The 24,900-nt window shown below is 36.9% G+C and overlaps 2 protein-coding genes across 5 annotated transcripts in view; one reads left to right on the forward strand and one right to left on the reverse strand.

The window, feature by feature from the left end:
- The window catches only part of LOC116736577 (endoplasmic reticulum-Golgi intermediate compartment protein 2-like), a 16,878-nt gene extending 16,137 nt beyond the window's left edge, over window positions 1-741 (reverse strand). For all 3 annotated transcript variants that reach the window (XM_032589110.1, XM_032589109.1, XM_032589112.1), the window contains exon 1: window positions 644-741. In XM_032589110.1, the coding sequence (XP_032445001.1) occupies window positions 644-726 (83 nt within the window). In that variant the 5' untranslated portion in view covers window positions 727-741. The remainder of the gene's footprint in view (window positions 1-643) is intronic.
- kdm7aa (lysine (K)-specific demethylase 7Aa) overlaps window positions 1-24,900 on the forward strand; it is a 34,303-nt gene that overhangs the window by 5,161 nt on the left and 4,242 nt on the right. For both annotated transcript variants that reach the window (XR_004342617.1, XM_032589106.1), the window contains exons 2-16: window positions 9,110-9,195; window positions 10,968-11,085; window positions 11,261-11,421; window positions 14,959-15,100; window positions 15,914-16,100; window positions 16,193-16,355; window positions 19,682-19,769; window positions 21,592-21,698; window positions 21,791-21,882; window positions 21,956-22,042; window positions 22,187-22,429; window positions 23,566-23,690; window positions 24,070-24,173; window positions 24,262-24,356; window positions 24,443-24,591. Coding sequence is in view for 1 of the 2 variants with exons in the window: in XM_032589106.1 (XP_032444997.1) it covers window positions 9,110-9,195; window positions 10,968-11,085; window positions 11,261-11,421; window positions 14,959-15,100; window positions 15,914-16,100; window positions 16,193-16,355; window positions 19,682-19,769; window positions 21,592-21,698; window positions 21,791-21,882; window positions 21,956-22,042; window positions 22,187-22,429; window positions 23,566-23,690; window positions 24,070-24,173; window positions 24,262-24,356; window positions 24,443-24,591 (1,947 nt within the window). In the remaining variant the exon portion in view is untranslated. The remainder of the gene's footprint in view (window positions 1-9,109; window positions 9,196-10,967; window positions 11,086-11,260; window positions 11,422-14,958; window positions 15,101-15,913; window positions 16,101-16,192; window positions 16,356-19,681; window positions 19,770-21,591; window positions 21,699-21,790; window positions 21,883-21,955; window positions 22,043-22,186; window positions 22,430-23,565; window positions 23,691-24,069; window positions 24,174-24,261; window positions 24,357-24,442; window positions 24,592-24,900) is intronic.

Here is a 24,900-nt window from a genome sequence, read left to right on the forward strand (position 1 = left end):
ATTTTTGGAAAATTAAGTCCCACCAATCCTTGTTTTTTGGGCTTTTTTGTTTTGTTTTTTGGACTTTGAATTCAGGTCAATCCTACGACAAAATATTAAGGTTAGTCTAAGGTTGTTTTTTTTTTTTTTAACAAGAATAAAGTAATGAAGTTACAAGAATACAGTGGTAGTAATAGGACAGTAAAGTAGCAAATTTAGGAGCATGAAGTAGTAATTTTATAAGAATGCCAACATGGAAAATAAATTAATAATCTCATTAAAACTTTTTTTCTCAGATTTATAAGACGTCCTGGTAAAATTGCATCTTTATTCTGCTAATATTATTACTATATTCTCATAGTTAAACATTAATTATTGTAGCCTGGCCCTAATACTCTTTTGTCCAACTCCCTGAAGGGGTGACTGAAATAAAAGCTGCTTTTTTTGAAAATATTTTGTCATTTATTTCTTAGGAAAAAATTGAATGAAAATTGGATCTGGTAGGAATAAAATTGGATATGTTATTTTTAAGCCATATCGTCCAGCCAGTGCAAATCCAGATTTTCCAAAAAATTTAATCTTCACAAACCAAAAAAATAATTTTGATTAATCGCCCATCATTATGTTAAATAGTTTGGAAACTAGTCGCTATTTATTTACTTACCATCTCATGTAAACAGGATTGTAAATGCCACCAGATGAGTTTGTTTTTGGACTCAGGAGGGTTGAGTGTGTGGGACACGCCATGTCGAAGAAGTGTGTGAAAACAGAGCTGCAGTAGCCTTAAGGCCAATTAAGTTGTTAAGCTCCTCCTGGCTCCCCGACGCACTATAAACAACAAAGTGAGACTCTTTGCTCACTGCAGAGACTCCACAACGCCGTCGAGTTTTTTTAAAAACCAAGATGGATCTTCATTCGTCTTGGATGCTTATTGCTGTTAAAATCCACAGTGCTTTGCAAACCCTTCATTCTGCTATTTTTCCAATTTTAGTTAGACTAAATACACAAAATGGTACACAATTGTAGCATAAGAGGAAACATTTTTGCAACTAATAATTATTCTAATAATCAGTTAATTTCTAGAATAATTAATTAATCAAATAAAAAATGGCACATTCTGCTGGTTTTTCATAAAACTTTTTATATATTCCCTTTTATGTAACAAAATAAACATTTTATTGCCTAAAATGCAACAGCATATCATTCCTTTAGTGAACACTTGATCATTTGTTGATTGATTGGTTAATTTTGGGTTAACTGGTTAATAATTGGATAGAAAAAGATGTTTTAATAGGAGATTTTGGCTTTTACAGAATTTGATTGAGATGAAGCTGAAACTATTGCATGTTAGGAGTTCTGGGTAGAATATATTTGCGAAGGCTTTTCTTTTGTAGTCAATCCAAAATTTAAATTTTTTTGTACAGTTTTGTCTTAGTTACTGCTCTGAGTGTGTTGTTCTTTCTGCAAATGGCTTTTTTGAGTCTATGTGTACTCCAGTTAACGATTTATCAATTACTAAATTAGTTGAGAATTATTCCGCTAATCGATTAATCACAATTAATCCGATTAATCGTTTCACCCCAACAAAGATTACAAAAGCAAACCATGCTTTTTGGATTTCTATTCATAAAGAATGGAAGAAGCAGGTTTTCTTGTGGTTTTCCCTGCTGAAGAAAAGCAACCCCACAGCATAATGCTGCCACTTCCATGTTTAATCATGGACAATATGTTTTAAATCTAATAATTTTTTATGTGGGCCACCTGATAGTCTGGTGGATTCAGTTCAATTGGGGACCAAAGTTGCAACGTTATTTACATTTTCAGCTGCTGCGGTTTGCCTTTACCTAACCCTTTGGAAAATGCTGTTCCCCTCCTCGCCTGTGGTGGTGCTGCACCACAGGCGAGTGAAGGAAATGACACCAAAACCTCAAGACACTGAGTGCAACTTCATTCTTCACAAAATGTAAACACAAATGGAGTGGTGTCAGATTTTAGTGACTGTGGGATTTCTCTTTTGGTTTTGGTAACAAAACACTGTATTTACCCAGAATGCCTTGTACTGTCGTCCACTTCCTGCTTTAGAGCTCTTTGCATTTAAACTGTATCAGATTTCACTTAAAGCAAACCAAAGCCGAGGTTTTCAGGCAGAAAAGTAAAAAAAAAAACTAACTCTCTTTGGACTGTCTAGGTTAACAAGGTTTAATTTTAGCAGACTAAACAGGGCTGGTGTGAAATCACCCTTAAACTTTCTCTTTCCACAACGTTTTCTCTTCCTCTTGCATGCCGAATTTACTCAGTAATGTTCTCTAACGAACCTCTTAGACATTAACAGAACTTAAGCTATGCAGAGAGTAACTCTATGTACGAATATTACATAAAATCCTTAAAGAAAACACAGAATTTTATATCTTAACGTGACTGAAAGTGAGACTTCCAGTGCTGTCTGTAGGTAGCAGCTTGCCAGGTGTGTTTAACTGCCCTCATCTCCTTTCCATCACCACCCATTAGGGCTGTGCCAGCTCCCTAATGTGGGCGTGTCACCATTCCATGCAGAGCGGTTATTTAGAGCTTAAAATAATGGCGGCGCCCGCCTCCAGCCTTTGTGTTTCCGCGCTGATCTGTGGGGACAATGAACCCCTGATGGAGCGCCGACTAATGAATAAGCCCTCTCAGTCGCACAGGAAGGAGGCCCTTGATGAGAGGAAGCGGAGGGAAGAGCGTGTGTGTTAGCCAAACACACACACACACACATGTTTTGTTTTATCTATAGGAGTCAGATTAGCTATACACTGTGTGAAGCTTCTGGTTTTCTACCTACTGTCTAATTTTCTACCTCTTAAAATCCTTTTATAATCATTCTGATGTCTGATTAAAAGCCTTAGTTTCGGAAATATTCTTTAGAGTTGAAACCAGTAAGTATGTTGTAATAAGCAATAAATCAATTACAAACTCAAATGAGCTCGATAGTTTCCATTTGCATGATTGTTTTTTCTCATTTCTCTCTGGTTCTACCAAAAACTGGATGATAAAAGTCTTCAGTCTGGTGTTTTGGTCTCAACCAACTGTTTTTATGAAGAGCAATTTTGGTTACAGAGGCTTCAAAATCCATTTTATTTGTTATTTTGTTTATTTTAGATATTTAAAACATATTTTTTTTGTACTCCAGAAACGTTAGTAAGCGATGGTGCAGTCATCCAGCAACTTACCGTGTTTTTGAGATTAAAAAAGTTTAAAATTTACAGGAAGTTTAAAAATATCACAAGATAATTATGTATAAAAGTGCCTAAACACCAACTATAAGAGCTTAAAAAGGCATAAGAAATAAAAAATTAAAATAAATATAACAAGCAAGTAAAGCCTGGTGGCCCGCCAGGCTTGTAACTTTGTTCCATTTCCAGTGTTAAATGTTCATAAGAAATGAAAGTTTTTTGTATGAATTTAAAATTATGCCTTTACAATTGTTACATGAAAATGTCTCAAAAATAACAATATTATCATAACTTCTTAAATAATTTATCATCCAAGATTTATCGTGTCAGATCCAACAACCAGATATTTTCATATACTTAATAAAAACAGATATGTTTTTATCTCGCTGTCTGAAGTTAAATCAGACTAACATGTTCTTGTTGTATTTTAATTAGAATTACCAAAATTATTTGCATTTTCTAAATGCCAGAAAATTTAGCAAGAACATTTTTGAGATTTTTTTTGTATGTTTTTAAACACTTAATTTCATTATAATATAATTTGTTTGCATTGTTTAAATCCAAAGAATATTTATTACTCATAATGCTCAATGATTTATATTTTATATATTAAAGTTATTGAAATTGGAGGAATTGTTTAGTTAATTTGTATTGTTTCCAGCTAGAAAATGCTTGAAAAGTTGGGAAAGTGTGCAAACCGTGCAGCTCATTACACTCGTATCTTATCTTTGCACTGATTGCTTTTCCGGTGCATGAGGTCAACTTTGGTCGCAGTGATGCAATACGTCATCAAACCCTGAGCAAAACAGGAAGTACGTCCCTTTCTGTCGATGATTCCTGCAGCTTGCATGGTAGCTGCTGCTTAAGCTGAGTCAGGCAGGCATTTATGGCGCAGAGTGTTTATTTCCTAATGTGTTACATAAAGGAAAGAACAAAATGGTGCTTTCCTCGCACATCTGAGCCGACCTGGCTGCATGAAGCCGTTACTCACGCCACAGTCAGCAGAGATTCCTGAGACATGAGCTGTTCAGTGCTGCTGTTGCTCAAAGCAAAGACATTTTCCCTGTTTTTTTTTTGGTTGTTTTTTTTACCAAATGTGTCCCATAAAGAAGCTAAAACTGATTTAGAAACAACTAGGGAGGCATTTATTTGATCTTTTATTGTGAAAAAGTTATTGTGATAAGAATTATTGATAAATTTCACAACAAAACTGACTGAAGTGTTTCTTTTTTTACTATTTTCTTTGTCGTTTTTGCCTCATTTTCATTAGTAAATATCAGTACATTTGAAAAATTATTAAATGAAGTTACTGTCATAAATAAGAGATGCACCAATCTGACTTCAATATGTGATATTGAAAAAAATCTGAATCGGGTATTGGTGACAATGTACCTAATCCTTAAGGGCAGATCTATTAAATCTAATTCTATGCTTTGTACTTTGATTGATATTATTTTATATTTAAGTTCCTAATTTTACTTTCTGAGCCATCTGAAAGAAGATTTGTTGCAGTTTATTTTTACATGTTCGACCAAAGTAGTCAGCCTATCGTTTCTGCCAGTTTCCGTTTCTTTATTATTATAAAAAAGCTAAAATGCAAAAACAAAAGTCACCAAGTTGAAGAAAAATATTAATTCCCACCAGAACATCCACACAGCCAAAAAATATTAATCCTGCAACTTTTTGGGAGAAATTTGCTACAAATCAGTAATTTTGAACCACAACAAACAGTGAAAAACAAGAGAACATCCAGGATGGACTGACTGTTGGTTTAGTAGCCCTCACCCTGCCTGATTAAAACCTTTTGCAGTCAATGTTAGGTGAGCAGAGGGGCTCTATGTGGTAACTGAGCGAGAGGAAGCCACTGTTGACTTCCTGTTGGTGCAGCAAAGTCATTTGGGCCGGTACCAGCTTGTTTCTTCCTGATTAAGTACAGGCTCTTTGGTTTTATTAACGTTACAGTTTCCTGCAGGTTATGGTTGAGTTAATTTCAGCTCCAGGCTTTTTTTTATTTTTACTTTGAAGCAGCGAAATGATGCGACTGTTACTATTACCTATGGCCTTGTTGGTTCTCAATCAAAAAGTTTAATGTATTGTTCAGAATTTTATTCGATAGACCGACTAGAAATAGCTGTAAGGTGGAGAAAAAAAATTACATTTCTTTACAAATATAAATCTGAAAGGTGTGTTTTATTCTGTGGAATAAAACAATTTGAATATTTTATAGAGAAAGGGAAAAAGTCAGGCTTTGAAATTTAGTAAACAAGACAGTTTCTTTTTATTTGTACTGTAAAGGTGATTTGTTCATGACTGTTGTGTGGATTTTGTACTGGTTTGTGTTGGTTTTCCCCCTGAATTGTGGTTTCAATGTGAGAAAACATGAAATGTTTTTTTTGCAAAGCGGCTTAGCAGGAAAACCAAACATGGAGGTGTAGTTAAACCTTCACTTCCTAACTTCTCGTCTTCAGACTGTTGTGGTTAGAAAGACTTTTAAAATGTGACAAAAAATACCTAAATAAAATAAAAAGGACGGGTTATTGATGTATGAGAAGTTTTAAAAAAAAACTAAATAAGAAAATGAGGGGGGAAAACGTGCTGCTGATGTATAAGAAGCTTTCCAAAAATGTAAAAAAAAAAAAAAAGTAAATAAAGAAGGGTTTGCTGATGCATGAGAAGCTTTTGGTTTTTAAAAAACTTCTCATACATCAATAACCCATCCTTTTTATTTTATTTAGGTATTTTTTCACATTTTAAAAGTCTTTAACTCGTACATTACAAGCTCTTGTTTTTATTTAGTTTCTTTTTTTTATTTTTGAAAAAAAAAAACCTTATCATATATCAAAAAAACCCAGATTTTTATTTTTTACTTTTTTTTTTTTTAACTTCCCATACATCACCAAAGTCTATACATAATATATTTTGGAAACTCTTTTCTTTTACTAATTTATTTTATTTAATTTTTTTAAAATGTTTTTGTTGGCTCTAGTGGCCTTCACTTGACAGCCAATTTAATTTTTTTTTACATCTTATTCATCACCAATCCTTCCTCTTACTTATGTATTTTTATATATCTACTTTTGTCCTTGAAAGTCTCCTACATCACCAAACCCTTGTGATGCTGCTGCTTTTGCCGCAACATGGTTGGTTAATCCTGCGTGACCGTCCGGCCCGGTTACGCAGGATGTTGTGGCGTCATGGCGCTGCACTTGTTGCCAGAGTTTCCCACAGTTTAGACCCAGTTGCTGTTTAACTCGCGCCGCTCTGGAATGGGGCTACGGTATGCAACAGAAGAATGCACAAGCTTGTGGTTTGGCTGTTGCAGAACAGTTGCGGCTTGCAGCGTGGGTGTTGCTGTTGCAGAGTAGTCGACTGTACTGGTGTGAATTTATCTTTCTTCCTCAACTTGGTAGCTTTGCTTGCATTTTAGCTTTTGTTCATCACGAGTTTTGCTGGACGTTCAGGTGATGAGAATGTTTTTCCTCTGATTCGGTGTGGATGAGATGTGCAATGATTTGTTGCATCTATTTCAAATAAGTTTTTACAGTTTGTGGGACTTAAAGGTTTCCACAAACTGGTAAAAACTGGTCCAAATTTACCAGTTTTTACCAGCATGGTATCTTGGAATTGGCCTAGTTAAGCTCTGTACTTTGACGAGACTAAGTGTGCAGGAAAATCAAACAGCAACAACACAAGCGACCTTTCAAATTAAAACCCAAACTCTATCATTGCACTATGTGCAAAACTCACAGAAATTTAGACATATTTTTCAAAGTTTTCTGTCGTTCAAGCTGTGTCTACATGCATCCGGCATTAGGTATTACTGCGTGTTTTCTTTTGTTTTGTTTTTTTTGCATTGTTCTGTGGCAGCATCGCAGCGCCACCAATTGGCCCGGCAGAACTACTACAACCCCTGGCAAAAAGTATGGACTCACCAGTCTTGGATGAGCACTCATTCAGACATTTCATGCTGTAAAACAAACTCAGATCAAAAACATGATACAATATTAAGGTCGTTCCAAAGTGCAACTTGTTGGCCTTCAGGAACACTCAAAGAAATGAAGAGAAAACATTGTGGAAGTCAGTGAATGATACTTTAATTGACCAAGCACAGGGAAATAAATATGGAATCACTCAATTCTGAGGAAAAAAGTGTGGAATCATGAAAAACGCATAAACAAAAGACCATTCAAAATACATCACTAGTATTTAGTTGCACCACCTTTGGCTTTTATAACAGCTTTCAGTCTGTGAGGCATGGACTTGATGAGTGACAAACAGTATTCTGCATCAATTTGGTGCCAACTCTCTTTGATAGCAGTTGCCAGATCAGCTTTGCTGGTTGGACCCTTCTTGTGGACCATTTTTTTCAATCTCCACCACAGGTTTTCAATTGGGTTGAGATCTGGACTATTTGCAGGCCATGACATCGACTGAATGTGTCTTTCTTCAAGGAATGCCTTCACTGTTTTTGCCCGATGGCACGATGCATTGTCATCTTGGAAAATTATGTCATCATCACCAAACATCTGTTCAATTGAAGGGATGAGAAAACTGTCCAAAATGTCAATGTAAACTTGTGCATTGATAGAAGAATTAACCACAGTCATCTCCCCAGTGCCTTTGCCTGACATGCAGCCCCATATCATCAAGGACTGTGGAAATTTGGTTGTTTTCTTCAGGCAGGCCTCTTCATAAATCTCACTGGAACGGCACCAAACAAAAGTTCCAGCATCATCACCTTGTCCAATGCAGATTCTTGACTCATCACTGAAGACAACTTTCATCCAGTCATCCACAGTCCATGATTGCCTCTCCTTAGCCCATTGGAGTCTCGTTCTTTTATGTTTAGGTGTCAATGCTGGTTTTCGTTTAGCTTTCCTGTATTGAAATCCCATCTCCTTTAGGCGATTTCTTACGGTTCGGTCACATACATTGACTCCAACTTCCTCCCATTTATGCTTCATCTGTTTAGTTGTACTTTTTCGGTTTTCAAGACAAATGGCCTTAAGTTGTTTGTCTTGACGCTTTGATGTCTTTCTTGGTCTACCAGTACGCTTGGCTTTAACAACCATTCCATGCTGTTTGTATTTGGTCCATATCTTGGATACAGCTGACTGTGAACAGCCCACATCTTTAGCAACCATGCGTGAAGGGTTACCTTCCTCAAGAAGTTTCACAATCCTCTCTTTTGTTTCAAGGGACATTTCTCTTGTTGGAGCCATGGTTCTCACCACTCCACTTCGTCCAGCAGCCCTCCAAGGTGTCATGACTGCAGGTGTTTTGAACTGCACACTAACGGGCACATCTAATCTGGGGCAGGTGTCCATTTAGGGAAAGGAAATAGACTGGGTGTGTCCTTTTTTTTCTACCTCCAATTTGAGTGATTCCACACTTTTTTCCTCAGAATTGAGTGATTCCATATTTATTTCCCTGTGCTTGGTCAATTAAAGTATCATTCACTGACTTCCACAATGTTTTCTCTTCATTTCTTTGAGTGTTCCTGAAGGCCAACAAGTTGCACTTTGGAACGACCTTAATATTGTATCATGTTTTTGATCTGAGTTTGTTTTACAGCATGAAATGTCTGAATGAGTGCTCATCCAAGACTGGTGATTCCATACTTTTTGCCAGGGGTTGTACAGTGTTTTCTGCATCCCATCATTTGGACGCTCGTTTTTTCCCGAAAGGCTCCCTTGTTCGTTTCTGTGTGGAAGAAGTTGGTTTAATGGTCACAATCTGTTGAGTAAATACTTCCACCCAGCTTTTGTAACCCCTTCTTCACACTGATGTTATTCATGATTGTTTTCACTATTTTTTGGATACCGTTGGTTTTTCTTTCAGTGTTTTTCTTTTTCTTTTTTTTTCTTAAGTATTTGACATTTAAATTTGGTGCTAATCAAAGTTTTTCCGCCTTGTTTCAGCTGCGTTCACGTTGAGGAGCACCATGCCGTGGATATCGACGTTTACCACTGTCCCAACTGCGATGTCAAACACGGACCCTCCCTGAGTGAGTAACGCCGTCGTTATTGGCAGACGTCAGTTGCTGCTTTCCTTCCCCCAGCCGTACTTACAGCCTCTCATTGTCTTTATTAACTACCCACCACCTCAGTCTCTGCATGTTGGACTGCTCCCCGGGGGAAACACGGCTCTCTGGAGTGTTAGTCAAGTCTAAGTTTTTTTTTCTCTTTACTTAAGAGGTTGTGGGGGGGTCGGGTTGACCTTTCCGACCCCTCAGGGCAGACATTAACGGGCTAATTGAATGCTGTTGTAAACTCTGATTGGACAAGAGTGTACGAGTACAGGGGTTAAGTAGGGAATTCATGTTTTCTTTTTGTTTTAGTTTTCATGATTTGCAGGATAACAGATAGTGTTGAAATGATTATTCAGACTAATCAATTATTAAAATAATAGTTAACTAATTTAGTAATCGGTTAATCATGACGAAAATGGCTATTAGCTTAAATTTATACTGACTGCTTCAGCCTGGCTTACTACTTTTACCTACACTCCCTAGAGCTGAAATGATTAATCAAATTAATCAATTATTCAAATAATCACCAACTAATTTAATAATCTATTAATCATTATGTGGAGTATACAGATAGAAAAGGCTATTAGCTTAAAATTTATACTGCTTCAATCTACTACTTTTAATTCCATTCTGTTGGAGCTGAAACGATTGATTGGATTAAATATGATTAATCAATTGCTAAAATAATCCTTAACGATTTCTAATCGAGTATACAGACTAAGTCTTAATAATCGAGTATACAGAATAAAAAATTGGTTTTGCCGAATTTTCAACCTGGCTTATTACTTTTACGTACATCCTCTTAGAGTTGAAACAATTGTATTAATCGTGATTAATCAATTACAAAATAACCCACACCTAATTATTAACAAATTAATTGTTAAGTAGAGTTTTCAGAATTTGAAAAAAAGGCTATTTGCTGACATTTAGACTGGCTGCTTCAACCTGAACTACTTTTATTTACATCCTGTTATTGCTGAAATGACTAATTGGATTATCAAATATTCAATTACTGAAACTAAATAATAATTACTGAACTAACTTAGTAATTGATTAATCATTAACTGGAGTTTACGGACTAGAAAAAGGCTATTTGCTGAAATTTAGACTGTACTTTTAACTAGATTGTTAGGACTGAAACCATTAATTAGATCAATCTTAACTATAGTATGCATATTCAAACAAAGGTCATTTTTTAAAGAAAAACACACTTAGAGCAGATATTAAGCCAAAACTGTAAAAAATTATACATTTTTAAAATTTAAACAAAAAAACGCCTTTGTTGGAAAATATGTTCTATTCAATACTCAAGTGGGATTGTTTTATCTTCATCTGGTTCACATTTTTCCATTAAGCATTTTTTGCTATCCAGTTATTAATCAGTTAATTAAAAAAGTAATTAACATATTAGCTCTACAAAGCATTGATGTTAAGTCAAGCAGAAGCTTTTCACATATTGATGGTACAAGTATTTTTTTATCTGCTACAAATTATCAAATGTTCACTAAAGGAATGCTATGTTATTAAATTTTAATCAATAAAATGTTCCTTTTCTTAATTATAGAAGGAATTTTAAATGTATGAAAAAGCTAAAGCTAAATGAAAACTCTGCAAAATGTGCCAATTATTTTATCCAATTAATCAATTATTCTGACGATTAATTGACGGAATAATAAATTACTAGAATAATTGTTTCAGTTTTTATCAAAATAATACAAATAAATAAAATGTTTGTATTTGTTTTGCAGTGAAAAGGCGCAACAACTGGCACAGACACGATTACACGGAGCCAGATGACGGGTCGAAGCCGGTCCAGGCCGGTACCTCTGTGTTTGTTAAGCAGCTTCAGCAAAGGACCTTCCCGAGGTGCGCATCGTCACACAAACACCTAAAAACTTTATTTTTTCTGTTTCTTCTTAGACTGAGATAACCCAGAACTAGCCATTTCTGGGTTATCTTTATTTTAAAAAAATATTCTGTTAATCTTTTTTGTGTTTATAAACAACAATAAAGCTGAGTCTTGTTGTGATTGGGTTTGCAGTGCCGAGGAGATCTTGATACGGATGAAGGGCGAGCAGGTGACCACCAGGTATTTGGAGAGACACGGCTTCAACTACCCCATCGTGATCACCGAGATGGAGGGCCTGGGTCTGAAGCTGCCCCCTCCTACCTTCTCCGTCAAAGACGTGGAGCAGTATGTGGGTAAGGAGGCTAAATAACATCCTAGTTACATCAATGGATTAAAAAATTTATCACGATTAATCACTATGCCTAAATTTGTAAGCATGAAATATAAATATCCACGCAGTTGTGGTTCTTGCTAGAATCTTCTTCTGGCTTAATCTAACCAATTAAAATGCAGCAAATATCTGTTTTCTTTTAGTTTTTTGTAGCAGAAAGCAGGTAATATAGTCTCCAAGTCAGATGTTGGAATTTTTTGTATCGCTTATCATTTATCGTGAGAAAATTTTCACTTCTCTTTATCACAATAAATTCCAATTAATGATGTTTAAAGCCCCACGAAACTGTCCGTATTGTTGGGATCATGAGTTTTCCTATATTCTCCCCCGTTTTTTCATTGGTGGCATCAATAAATACCAATAAATTTGATTAAATCCAGTTACCATGTGCAGTTCAGTGACAGAATGTTGTTGTTTTTTACGTGACTGGTGTCCTAATGAAGGGAATGTTTTTTAAAATAATATTTATGTTTGTGGGGCATTAATTGTTGTGGCATGTAGGTACCTTTATAGCTTAAAAAAGTAGTAATAAATAGTTAATGTGAGCTTTGTAATCACTGTAGAACCTGAAAAGATTGTGATAAAGCTTAAAGTCCATATTGTCCACCGTTTCTTCCAGTACTCAACAGGAATTGAGGAAAACAACTGACAAGTATATTTCATCTTCTAGTTCTTATGCCGCCCTGGGCAAAAACTGCCACAGTATGCATGTTTTCAAAAAATGCTAAAGAACATGTTTTATTTTGTCAAATCAAACAAGTTTGAAGATTTTCCGTTTTTATATTCAGAAAGGCTTTAATAAAGAAGCCATTTTCTTTTAAAACTTAAATTTACAAATGTCTGTATTCATTAATTTCCTCTGGAGGCTGTGTGATTACGTGACCGTCGCTTGTCCTCATCCAGCCAGCGTAATAGTTGCATGTGAATTTTGAGAGTGAGCTAGCGATGCAACACAATAAAGTTGAAAAACGCTCAACTTTTGTTGCTGTCGCAGAAAACATCCGTTGTTTTCTGTCATTCGTCGAATCCATAACGTCCTGCTCTCAGCTAGGTAACTGGAGACTTTTAGGTCAAATCAGGCTGTTCGATTAATTAATGCGTTAAAATTTTCGGACGCATCTCTTAATGTTAAATCAACCTTTTTTCCCGCATTTACAGCAATACGTTAGTTTCTCTGTGGAGGTTCTCTGCAGCAGCTCCTGTTCTGCCTAAAAGCTAATGAAACGACCCGACACCAGGCAGCTAAGTGGCTGCTGCTGAGCAGGCACCATCTGTGTGCCGATATGAGCAGGTTTCCAGGTTCATGGGGTTTTAACCAACTTATCAGGCATCAGGCGATGGCTGAATGGGTTCTAAATGGGTGATGGCTAAGCTTTCACTGCCCTCTCTGTGACCACTTCGCTTCCTTCACTGACACAGCTCACCACTTCCCAGCTCCTGTTACAAGCCCCATTACCAAGCCCACCAGTGTTTTTATTATTAAGTTCAGATTACAGGCTCTGCCCCTCACTTTATCGCTTCCTCCACATGCACTATTGAGCTCTAAGCCAAGGCGCAGGTGTTGTGACCAGGGACTGGGTGTCAGGTCGCGTTTTCTACACCTGGGAGAACATGGGACAGTGGAAATCAGGGCTGATATCTTCTCCAGCTTATGACGCTTTGTAATTATCGGTGCTGCAAACTTAGTGTGTGATCGGGAAGTGGAAAGTTTGTTTTGCATTTTTTGTTATTTATACACAGTAGTACATGTTGACAGAACAGATTTGAGTCATTTTTGTTTTAATAGGAAGCAAATTTAAAAGAGCTCATAATTTGATTGATTTGGATTTAAATAAGTGAGGAAATAAAAGGGGAAAAACAAGGGTTGAAACAATTAATCATATTAATTGTGTTTAATCAATTAAGAAAATAATCAACTAATTTAGCAATCAGTTAATCGTTACCTATGGTATACAGACTCAAAAAAAAAGGTCATTTGCTGAAAGGACAACACACTCAGAGCAGGTAGTAAGCCAAAACTGTATAAATAAAAATACATACATTCTTTATTTAAGATAAAATAAAAAAATCTTTGTAAATGTCCTAGACAAAACTCCTGAAGCGGACTAGTTTTGGCTTCACCTGGTTCTAATTCTGTAAAAACCTAAATCTATTTAGAATCTTTTGCTGTTTAATTATTAATCGGTCATGCAAAAATGAGTGTACAAATAATATTTATTAAAGCAATGGTCTGTTATTGTAATTTAGGCAATGTTTTCTCATTTTAAAAAGGAACTGAATTACTTTTTTATTTGCAACTTTTAATGTATTTGTAATAATGTAAAAAATAAACTTAAGTTTTTAAATGAACATAAACATTATCATGTTTCAGTTGGTTTTGATATGACTCAGTTATTTACTCTTAAAATATTGTATGGACAAAAGTTGTTAAATAGTTTCTTTTTTTGCTTTAAAATAATTCCTTTGACTGTCTTAAACTTTATTGATTTGTGTTTCAGCTGCTCTCTGTGCAGCTCTTCCCCATAGAAACAGCTTTATTGGGACATAAGAGCGTAGTTTAGAGCAGGTCACATGACACCAACACAGTTTCTGTATTTTATTGTAAAAAAACATTTATATTCTTCAGAAAAGTACAACTTGATTTAAAAAGTCACTATAATCTGAGCTGAAATGTTGCAGATAGGACAGTTTATCTTGATACAGGGTCTTGTTTGGCTACAAAGTGTGGTAAAGTGTCATTGTGGCGTCTTTACAGCGTTACTGATGCTGTAGCTTGTGGTCGTTTGTGCTGCTGTCGGAGTCGTGAAGCTGCTGTTTGAGGTCTGTGGGGTTTCCTGGCAGCTTCGCCTCACTGTGTGACGGACTGCCTTCGCTCCAGCTGTTCTCCGTCATCAGACACTGGCCAGCTGGGCCGTCAGGGGTGGGAGAGTGAAACAGGAACATGCAACGAGGCAATAAAAAAAAGGAGGTGTGGGAGGGGTGTGGGGAGAACACAACAACCAGCTGTCTTGGTTTGACATCCAGCCTTTCTGGACTGTGATTTGTAGCGCCCCAACTGTATTAACAGAGTCTCTGTTTTGGCTTTTTTCCTCATTTTTTCTCTCTGCATAACAAACATCCGGTTCCTGTACACTTTTTCTCACCTCTTTACAAGTATTTCCCTACAAGCTTAAGGTCTCCTGCACGCCCTTTGGCAACAAACACAACCGCCCTCTCACCTCCACTCACTCCCCTCCTCAGGGGACTGGTGGTCTGGACAGATTGTCTCACTTGCATCCCCTTGTAACCCCTCCCCATGCTGCCACATTGATGCCAGTTTCCCTCAGGGTTCAATCTCTTGGAGCACACAAACATGGCAGCAAGCTGTTGACCCCTTTGAACCTCTCGCCCACTCAGCAGCCAATTAAAAACTTCTCATATTTGGCATTCAGAAATCCAGCAGCTGCAGAAGTTATCCTCTGATCCTCCATGAGCTGAACAGTACTTTTCTCCCATCTAGGTGGTGACAAAGTTATCGACGTGATTGATGTGGCACGACAGGCGGACAGCAAGATGAAACTCAGCGAATTTATCAAGTATTTCACCAAGCCCCATCGACCCAAAGTCCTCAATCTCATCAGCCTGGAGTTCTCCGACACAAAGTAAGAGAGTTCATTCAACTTTTTTATATGCCTTTATTTATTTGCAGTTTATGTTACAAATTAGGAATGTCTTAATAGAAATATGTAGTAATAATGAATCATCTGCGTACAATGAAATCCCTAACGTAATTGGGATTAGAGTTGAATTTGGATGTTAAAAATGGTTAAACGGGGGGCGTGCTGTGGTGGCGCAGGGGGTTAGCACGCCCCACGTTTAGTCCTTAGTCCTAGACGTGGACGTCGCGGGTTCGACTTCCGGCGACCTTTGCCGCATGTCCACCCTCTTTCCTGTCTGCCTACTGTTGCAAGAAAAAATTCAAGCCACTAGCGCTGCAAAAACTCTTTGGAGAAAAAAAAAAAAAAAAATTAAATAGGAGAAACTAATGAATTGTCTAAATATAATCAAATTTAACCTTAAATTATAAATTTTCTTTTAAAAAATTGGCATTTGGAATTGAATTTGGATGTTGTAAATGAATATTTCCTCTAATTATAAGATGGAGAAAAACTGCAATGAATCATCTGCATCTAATGTAATCTCAATGATGAAATTAGAGATAAATTGTAATGAATCGTCTGCATACAATGAAATTCTTTAAAAATTCACATTTTATTTAGTTTACAACCCATTTTATTTTTATAGGAAGACATAATAATGCATCATCTGCATACCATGAAATCCTTTCTGAATTTACTTTTTAATCATCTACATTTTATGTTGCATTTTTTCATAGGAAGACAGTAATGTGTGTATAAAACTAGCTCTAATCTCTAGGTGGCTTTAATATTTAGCTTTTCTTCCTCAACCTGTAGGATGTCAGAGTTGGTCGAGGTTCCTGATGTGGCCAAGAAAATGTCCTGGGTGGAAAACTATTGGCCTGATGACTCGTTCTTCCCAAAGCCCTTCGTCCAGAAGTACTGCCTTATGGGAGTTAAGGACAGCTACACGGACTTCCACATAGACTTTGGAGGCACCTCAGTCTGGTATCATGTTTTGTGGGTAAGTGTTGCATAGTTTCAGATTGGTGGTAGACTGGGTGGGTAATAGGAAGATGATCCGTTGTCTCCAACATGTTTCTGTGTGACCGGCAGGGTGAGAAGATCTTCTATTTGATGAAACCCACTCCCACCAACCTTGCACTATATGAGGCATGGAGCTCCTCGCCCAATCAGAGCGAAGTGTTCTTCGGGGATAAAGTGGATAAGTGCTACAAGTGTGTTGTTACCCAAGGAACCACCCTGCTCATCCCTACAGGTTTGTGGCTTCACTTTCAACTGGTTTTTACAAATGTTTTTAAACAAATGGAATTTGTAACAGCCATTGGTTTGTTCAGCAGTGTTTACGGCAGAGTTCTTCTTCAGATCGGGTTAAAGAAAGTTAAGAGTTTAGAAAATATTCTAACATTCTCCATCTTGTTGACCAACCATGCTTATCTTTTTGCCCATCGATCTTTCTCTCCTTGTTTATCTGTCCATCCGTCCGTCCGTCCGTCCGTCCGTCCGTCCACCCACTTGTCTTTCCATTTTTCACCCATCCATCCATCTTTTCATATTTCATACATCATCCATCCGTCTTTGTCTTCATCCATCCTTCTTTCCATTTTTCTTTCAGCCATGAGTCTTTTAATCGGTTTCATCCATTTTTCCATTGTTCATCCATTTAATCAACCATATGTTTTCCTCATTTATTCAAACATCCATTCTTCCATCTGTCTTTTTGTTTTTTGTTCTGCCTATTTGTCCATCCATCCATCCACCTGTCAGTCCAACCATTTCTCCATTGGTTCATTCTTCTATCTGTTTTGTGAGTTCATTCATGTCTAATCAATCCACCTTTTCTTTGTACTTTTGTCCTAATTAAAGCCCAATCACTCTAGAAATATCTTCTAAGTCCACTTAATTCTTCTCATATTGGCTGAAAACTTTCAAATCTCAAACTTTCTCACTTTATAGACATGAGATGCAAGAACATATTAGCAATTAGCAACAAGTGTGCGTTTTTTTTAATGTTTTTGTCTTGCTAGCTGAGATGGTTTCTGTTGTCGTTCCTTACTCTCCTGATCCAGAGAAAGATAGCTCTAATAATGACAGACTGTTTACTCCTAAGCAGCAGCCATCTTGGCTTGAGTCCAGCTCTTTGACAATGGAAACTGAACAAACTGGTTTGATTCTGGTACAATCTGTGAACATGCACTGGAACTAATTTACATGTAAACTTTGGTTTCACCTGAAGTTGAGGTCATTGGCTTTCAGCACTTACTTTGTTAAAATAGTTGCACAACATCCTGAAACGGGACATCCAGTCCTGCTCTATGTACTCTGTCTAGTCTGCATGTTTATGTTCTGAACACACAGGAAACAATAAGGTAAACGACTAAATATAAAATACCTGGAAATATTACTTTTATGTCCAGAGCTTCTGTTTTAAATGTATTTTAATGTTGTGTTTGACTTAAATTACAGTAGAAATATCATTTATTTATTCAGGTGAAATGGCAGCAAATTGGAACATGAAAGTTCACACAAAGTAAAATAAAATAATAATTAGAATTAGATTGTAAAGTAAGAGAAACTTACATGTACAGTTATTAGATATGGCACACTGAGATTCAATGAAATGTGCAACTGTGTGGGATAATGTCTCTAGATTTTCTGTTTCTACACTGTAAAAACAAAAAACTGCATATTTTTTTTGTCTAGTTTCAACATAGTACACTCGAAAAAAGACACAATTAACTTATAAGTAACTTTTTAGAAGTACAAGCTATATGAAATAATCTTCCTCTGAAACCAAGTATTTATTAATATGTTACCAAAAGTAACTTGTAAGTTAGTTGTGTCTTTTTGCAAGTGTACTTTGATATTTTCAGTAGAAACTAGATATAAAATACTTGGAAGATTTTGTTTTTGCAGTGTGTTAAAAAGTATCATTTGAGAAATATACAAAATGTGCCTTAAAGTTACTCGTTTTTTTAATTATTATTATTCCTGCATGGGTTTTAGGCATGTTTTGTCTTTAAGTTTGTAAGCTGACTAAAATATATCAAAATATGCATGTTTTCCTGTTTGGCCCATCTGAATAGAGTGGAAGAAAAGCTAGGATGTACTTGTGAAAATATTCAGGAGACGTCCACTGTTGGATTACTGTCTCTCCTTTTTTATCAGACTAAATTTAAAATAAAACAGAAATAGAAGACTGGTCTGTTCTTAAATTCTCCTTGTTTTTCTTTATTTTCTTTATCTTTTATTATTTTGTCTAAGTAGCTTTTATGCACATTTGTTTTTTATGTCTTGTGATGCTCATCTTTATTCTTTTACAACTCCTAGTGACTATTTCTGTATGAGAGTTTTATAAATAAATCCATAAATTCATTCATAATTAAGTGGAAAAAAAATTATCTATGCATCATGCAGCTTCTTCCATCTGCACATGTACAGATGGAAATTTTAGCTTCATTTTTCTTTGCAAATTAACTAGATCTCTGAAAGGAGTTTGTCTGAACATGCATTATGAGGTTTTGTTTTAGGTCAGGGCTTTGACTAGGCCATTTTGCCTGGTTAACAGGAGGAATTCTAACTCATGTGTTTCAGCATAACTCTACAAGATGTTCAAACTTTCTAATTTTATTGTTTTATATTTTTACATGCTAGAGTTCTTATACAATTATGACTGTATTCTGATAATATTACAAATTTATTCTGGTAATATTATAACTTTATTTTGGTAATATTACGACTTTATGCTTTTAACATTATGACTTTATTCTCATAATTGAAAGTAACAAATAATAGCCTGGCCCTAACACTCCCTCATAAAGTTGACCTGAATTCAAAGTCAAAATAAATAGAAAATGTAAAACTCACTTTTCAAACAAGATGGCCGCCCTGAAAATCCCAATTTCTCCAAAAATGTAATCTTCAAAACCAAAAGTTCCATTAATCAATAAAATAGATTTATCACCCAGCCTGAAGATGAACTTTGTAGACGTTCAAAAGGTGTAAATACTTTTGCGGGACGCTCTAGCTCTTTTGCTAGCAGCACTTAAATGCTAATTACATACCTGCTAACTATTAGCATTGTTAGAGATGGTTGCCTCCTGTCACTCACCGAATGTTGAGCCTCTCATTCAGTGGAGTGAAGCTGATGTGTCCGGGATTATCCATCCGTCAAGCTTCTCAATGGACTTTGGAAACTGATAGTACTCCCCCTCCCACCCGGGCAGACAAAGCTCAGTTCGGCCCGTCAACTCCTGGACATCTCCAATCAGTCTTCCTCTGCAGCTTTGTGAAAGGGATCCTTTTTGGCAGAAAGGCGGGAATTAAGTGGGGGTCAGAGAGCACAGTGGGTCAGACAGCCAGCGCATTATCAGGCCTGTCTATCAGTCTTACAATCTGCTTCGTCTCACTTTGGCGTGTCATAGCTGCAGTTTGTTTTGGTTTTTTCATAATCCAATAGGAGAAAAAAGCCGCAGTTTTATATGATTCTCTTAAATGAAAGTCGGTTGCCATGTTGAATTATTTTTTTAATGGAGTATTTTGTAATGGATTAAATATTTCTCTGTGCTCTGCTGCCCTCTACAGGCTGGATCCATGGTGTTCTCACCTCTCAGGATTGCATGGCATTCGGAGGGAACTTCCTTCACAACCTCAATATTGGCATGCAGCTCAGGTTAGCACCTCTAAACTGCTTTTTTTCTTAATCATTTATCACTTTTTTCTGCATCAATCAGGGTTCATAAATCCTTGAAATTTTTTTCCAAGGTTTGGAAAGTGCTTGATTTCTACATAAAGTCCTGAAAAAGTGCTTGATATCCAAACTGCACAGTTTTGTATTAAAGTAAAATTGAAACCAGCTATTTTCATACACCAAATAAAAAGATACACACATTCTTTCCTCACTATCTGAAATTAATTCAGACTAAACTTTCCATTTCTTTTAGGTTAGTTAGAGTCATCAAGTTATTTCTGTTTACTAAATGCCAGAAAACATTTTTAAAAAATGTTGGCGACTTTAGCACTTAATTTGAGCAGGAAGGTTATTTACCTGAACACAATTTATTTGGATTGTTTCAGTGTATAGAATATTAATCATTACCCCGACCCTTTCAGAATGAGCTGCTTTAGGGAGTCTTGTCACTTTAAATCCAAATAAGAGCTGCTCCTGGCCACGCCATGGTTGCTAGGTGACCGTGTTTGGGTTGCTAGGTGACGGGGTGGGCTCAGCTTTAGGTCAGTTAGAACTACCAAAATAATTTCTATTTGAAAACATACCAGGAACCATAGGCGTGAATCCTGGGGGGATCTGGGGAGTCCGGACCCCCCCAATCTTGGAAAAGTCTAGAATTGTCCCCCCCCCAAAAAAAAATCTTTGAAGAAACATTTGCATTTAAATAATATCAATTTGAAAAGGCAAAAGAACATAATAAATCTGCCATTTATCTCAGAAAAAAATAAGAATTAATCTTTAGGTCCCCCCCTACCATTATTAGAACAATGGTTCAGTCCAAAGTGTAGGAGGAGCAACAGCAGCGCTGAAGTGAGGAGCTAGCTGTTAGCTGTGGCTCTGCAGCACAAACATAAAGCCCTCCAGTAAGTAAAAACTTAAAGCAAAAGACATGTAAACCTTTTATTTACATTCACTGCTCAATAAGAAGAAACACATTAACAATAAAAATCAGACTGCAGTTCGTTGTTTTATTACTTTGACTGAATCGCGATAAGCTGCCTCATTAGCAAAACTGCTACACAGCTTTCATAGACTTAAGCTTTTTTTTCTCAAAGGTAGCAAACATCTCATTCATATTTAGCTCTTTAAGTTTTAGTTAATTAAAAGAGTTTGAAACGGGAGGGAGAGGCTGAGGAGTGGCAGACAGCTCTGTGTGTGGGAGCCGAGAACAGATAGGAAAAACTAAAAGTTAGGCCTTTATTTCTCACTGTTTTCAATGTAGAGCCTTTAAAACCACAAAATAAAATCTGAATATTTTTCTATATAAACCCTGGTGCTTTAAATTTTACGTTTAAGTTAAAATACTCCCCAGATATTCATTTCTATCTACCTGTTGGTTCTCTGTCACCCAGGACATGACAAAACTAAAAAGCAACTTAAGTTATAATTTAAACAGCTGATAACTTGAATTGGGAGCCATTTCAGTAGACCAATGTTTATGACGAATTGTATTAAGAGCAGTTACTCATTAAAGCTTTTTTATTTAGAACCTTACATTTTTGTAAAGGTGTAGCAGAGATTAGATCAGTCAGACTAAACAAAACTCGTATCTAAGCAACATTTGAATTTTAGTTTTACTTAATAGTTTGCTTACTGAGAAAAACATGTTTGATCTGCATTACTAGTCATTTTTGGTCCTGCAGCTTGAATGTGGTTTAAATGTTTATTGATTAAATGTTTAATCTAAGTCATCAATAATCAATAAAGTATTTTTAATTGAAAAGTGTACAAACCCTGATAAATAATCTATATGCTTTTACTGTAGGTGTTATGAAATGGAGCGTCGCCTGAAAACTCCAGACCTCTTCAAGTTTCCATACTTTGAGGCCATTTGTTGGTATGTGGCTAAAAACCTCTTGGAAATGCTAAAAGGTGAGTGCGTAATGGAACTAAATAAACATTCCTTTCTATTTTTCTTGTTGATTTTCATGTATAAACCATGAATTTTCGGTTTGTCCTTTCAGAGCTACGTGAGGACAGCTATCCTCCACCAACCTACCTTGTAGACGGAGTCAGGGCGTTAATCGGCGCACTGAGGACGTGGTTGAAAAGAGAGGTAATTTCATTTCAATGTCACGGTTCGTCCTCATAGTTTGGACGTCTGCTCACCTTCTCTGTTGCTGTTCCAGGTGACCGAGCCGACCAGCGAGGTTCCAGATCATATCCGGCCCAACCATCTCATCAAGGAGCTGACCAAGGAAATCCGCTACCTGGAGGTAAGGAGGTTTGAAATATTTTACCGTAGAAATACAACTGGGTGTAGTTTTATTTGGTGAAATGTTGTATTTGTTCACTTATCCTTGTTCTCATATGTTTGTCTGATTTTGACAAGTAAAACGTGCCCTGCATTCTCTTCTCAGGAGGAGCCAGTGAGCGGCAGCAAGCCAGTGAAATCTCAGGGAAGTGGCGTACCGTTGGGAGCAAATGGCTGCCTCACCACCCGCGCCCTGGAGAGGCTGTGCCAGGCGCGGCAGGCGAGGCGAGCCGCCCGGCGGCTCCGGGAGCAGCAGCAGCAGGCCCCCAAGGCGCCGTCCAACCTGGACATCCTGGAACAGCACACCATGGAGGTGTTGAAGAGGGTGGAGGTGGGGACGCTTGAAGAGGTGAACTTCACATTTGCATACCTGGATGATTTATTTTTTTTAATTGATTTTCAGAACCATATGTAAACAAAAACAACCCACCCCAATCAACAAGGAGCGCTGCAGTGTCCACATAAAAACATACATACAACCTACATACACAAAATACAGACAGACATTCCCGGACATGGTTCAAAGTAGTCTAAACTGTTGGACAGCCAAGTGAGTAATATATTGAATGTAAAAAATAAAAATAAAAAAAAGGGTGGAGTGGTCGGTCCTCATCTCCAGTTGAAATTTTGCGGCCCTTGATAACAATTTAAGAATAACCTGAAGATGAAATTCAAATGTTAAAATGGATAATGTTAGGTTGTTGTTTATGAAAAGACCAACTCAATCTAGAAAAATATTATTCCGATATTGTTTGCTGTTTTTTATTTATATATATATATATATATATATTTTTATTTTTTTTTTAAGTCCCAACCAGACGATTTTTGGCCACAAGTTCATGTTTTATAGTTTCTGGAAAATGAGCCATTTCAAAAGTCTTCTGTAACATCACAAATCAGCAGGCACTGCCCGTTTCCTAGCAACCCCAGCGGAATTCTGCCCGTTTCCTAGCAACCCCAGCGGAATTCCGCCCGTTTCCTAGCAACTTATGCAGGGCTTCAACACGTTCTTTCAGCTGGTTTTACTGCTGTATGCACTGTGCAATGGCTGCTGGAAAAGACAACAGTTTTGTTGTTGACTTACCATTCAGAAACCACTTGCTGTATTCTTGTTGGTTTTGCGGGAGGCTCCACTTCTGCTTTTCAAACCCCTGTGGTTGTAAAACTGTGTAAACCTCGGCCCACCGGAACTGTTGTTTGAAATGGATAAAACTGCTTCTCTCAACCATGTCAATTCTTGCCAGAAAAGGGATCAAAGGTCACGCCAGAAATGTGTGTGCAACTTTCTAGGGGAAATTTAACCTGGTAGTGACGTGGATGTAGTTTTACATTGGCGCTTGTAGAGGGAACCAAATCCTGTTTTTATCTTGTTAAATCAATCATTTAAAGTCTAATACTAATGAAATCCATGCCCTTGAAGAGTGATATGTAAATTTTGATCATAACCATAAATATTGTGGTTTTGTTTCGTCCTTGTTCCTCCAGGATCCAGCGTTTTGTGCCAAGGTTCTCGGAAAGTTTAACAAAGTGTCAACTGCATCGGCAGCAGCTGCGGAGTCATTGGAGGACAACCACCTACGTCTCATGTTGGTCAACGGCAGAATCATCCGGTAAGGCAACAACCCAACACATCAAATTACCAAATACATGAAACCAGATGCTTACATTCACTTCATAGAAAATCATCTTTTTTTCCTCCCTTTTTTAACTTCTCAAGTGCAAAAATGTTCTTGATTTTTCTACAAATTTTCAGAGATAAATTTAAATATTTCTGAGTTTATTGGCGGAAATTTACTCCTTTCTTCTTTTTTTTCTATTTACAATGACCCTAATATGCTGAGTTTTACTTCACTGAACTTCTAAAGTCATAGAAAACTCCTTTTAATTAATCTGCCACTCAAAATTAAAACTATTGTGGTAATTTCCTTACAGCAAAATGAATTTAATTTGTCAATAATTACAAAAAGGTTTGTTTTTTTTGTGTTTTAGAGATTTAAGGCGACCGGGGAGCAGTCCGGTAAAGACGGAGGGTGAGCAGTCATGTATCGACCAAAGCCCACCAAAGAGCACAGCTGAGAAAGCATCGCTCCTCAGTAGGAAAACCGCAACTTTCCAACAATAAACCAGCTTTTTTAAAATGATAAATACCCTGAGCTGAATGATTTGCTCCTCTGTTTGCAGGGCGACTAGAGAGGGTGAAGAATGAACTCAGGGAGGAGACCTCAGGACACTCCAGCGTCTCGGATGTGGAGTCAGACAGCGACTCTCCCTCAGAAGTAAACAACCTTAAATCTCCTTCAAAGCCTTTAGCTAAGATCTGCTGGTTGTTACCATGGTTACTGAGAAATCCTGTCATTTTTAGAGTAAATCGTCGTCGTCTTCATCTTCTGACGATGATTCGGAGAGTTCCCAGGAGGAAGATGAGGAGGAGGAGCAGAACGGCTCAGGGCACAGCATGGATCTGGACCAGTCGGGTCAGAAACTCAGGCACAAACACAAACCACTCAAACGGTGAGTTTCAGCTGAAATATTCAGCACAGAAAGTCCTTGAAAATGCTTGAATTTCTATTGTTTTAAAGGTTTGGAAAGTGTTTGATTTCTGTATAAAATCCTTGAAAGTGCTTAATATCCAAAACTGCACTGTTCATTAATCAACAGTAATTCATCAACTAAGTAATTCATCAATTACTTAGTTGATTAATTGTTAACTAAAAAAAGGATAATTGCTGAAAGAGCAACACAATCAGAGCAGTAATTAAGCCAAAACTGTACAAAATACATATACATTTTGTTTCTAAGATAAAAAAAAGTCTTATTTGT

The sequence above is a fragment of the Xiphophorus hellerii genome, chromosome 17 (assembly GCF_003331165.1).
Source record: "Xiphophorus hellerii strain 12219 chromosome 17, Xiphophorus_hellerii-4.1, whole genome shotgun sequence".
NCBI classification, from domain to species: Eukaryota; Metazoa; Chordata; class Actinopteri; order Cyprinodontiformes; family Poeciliidae; genus Xiphophorus; species Xiphophorus hellerii.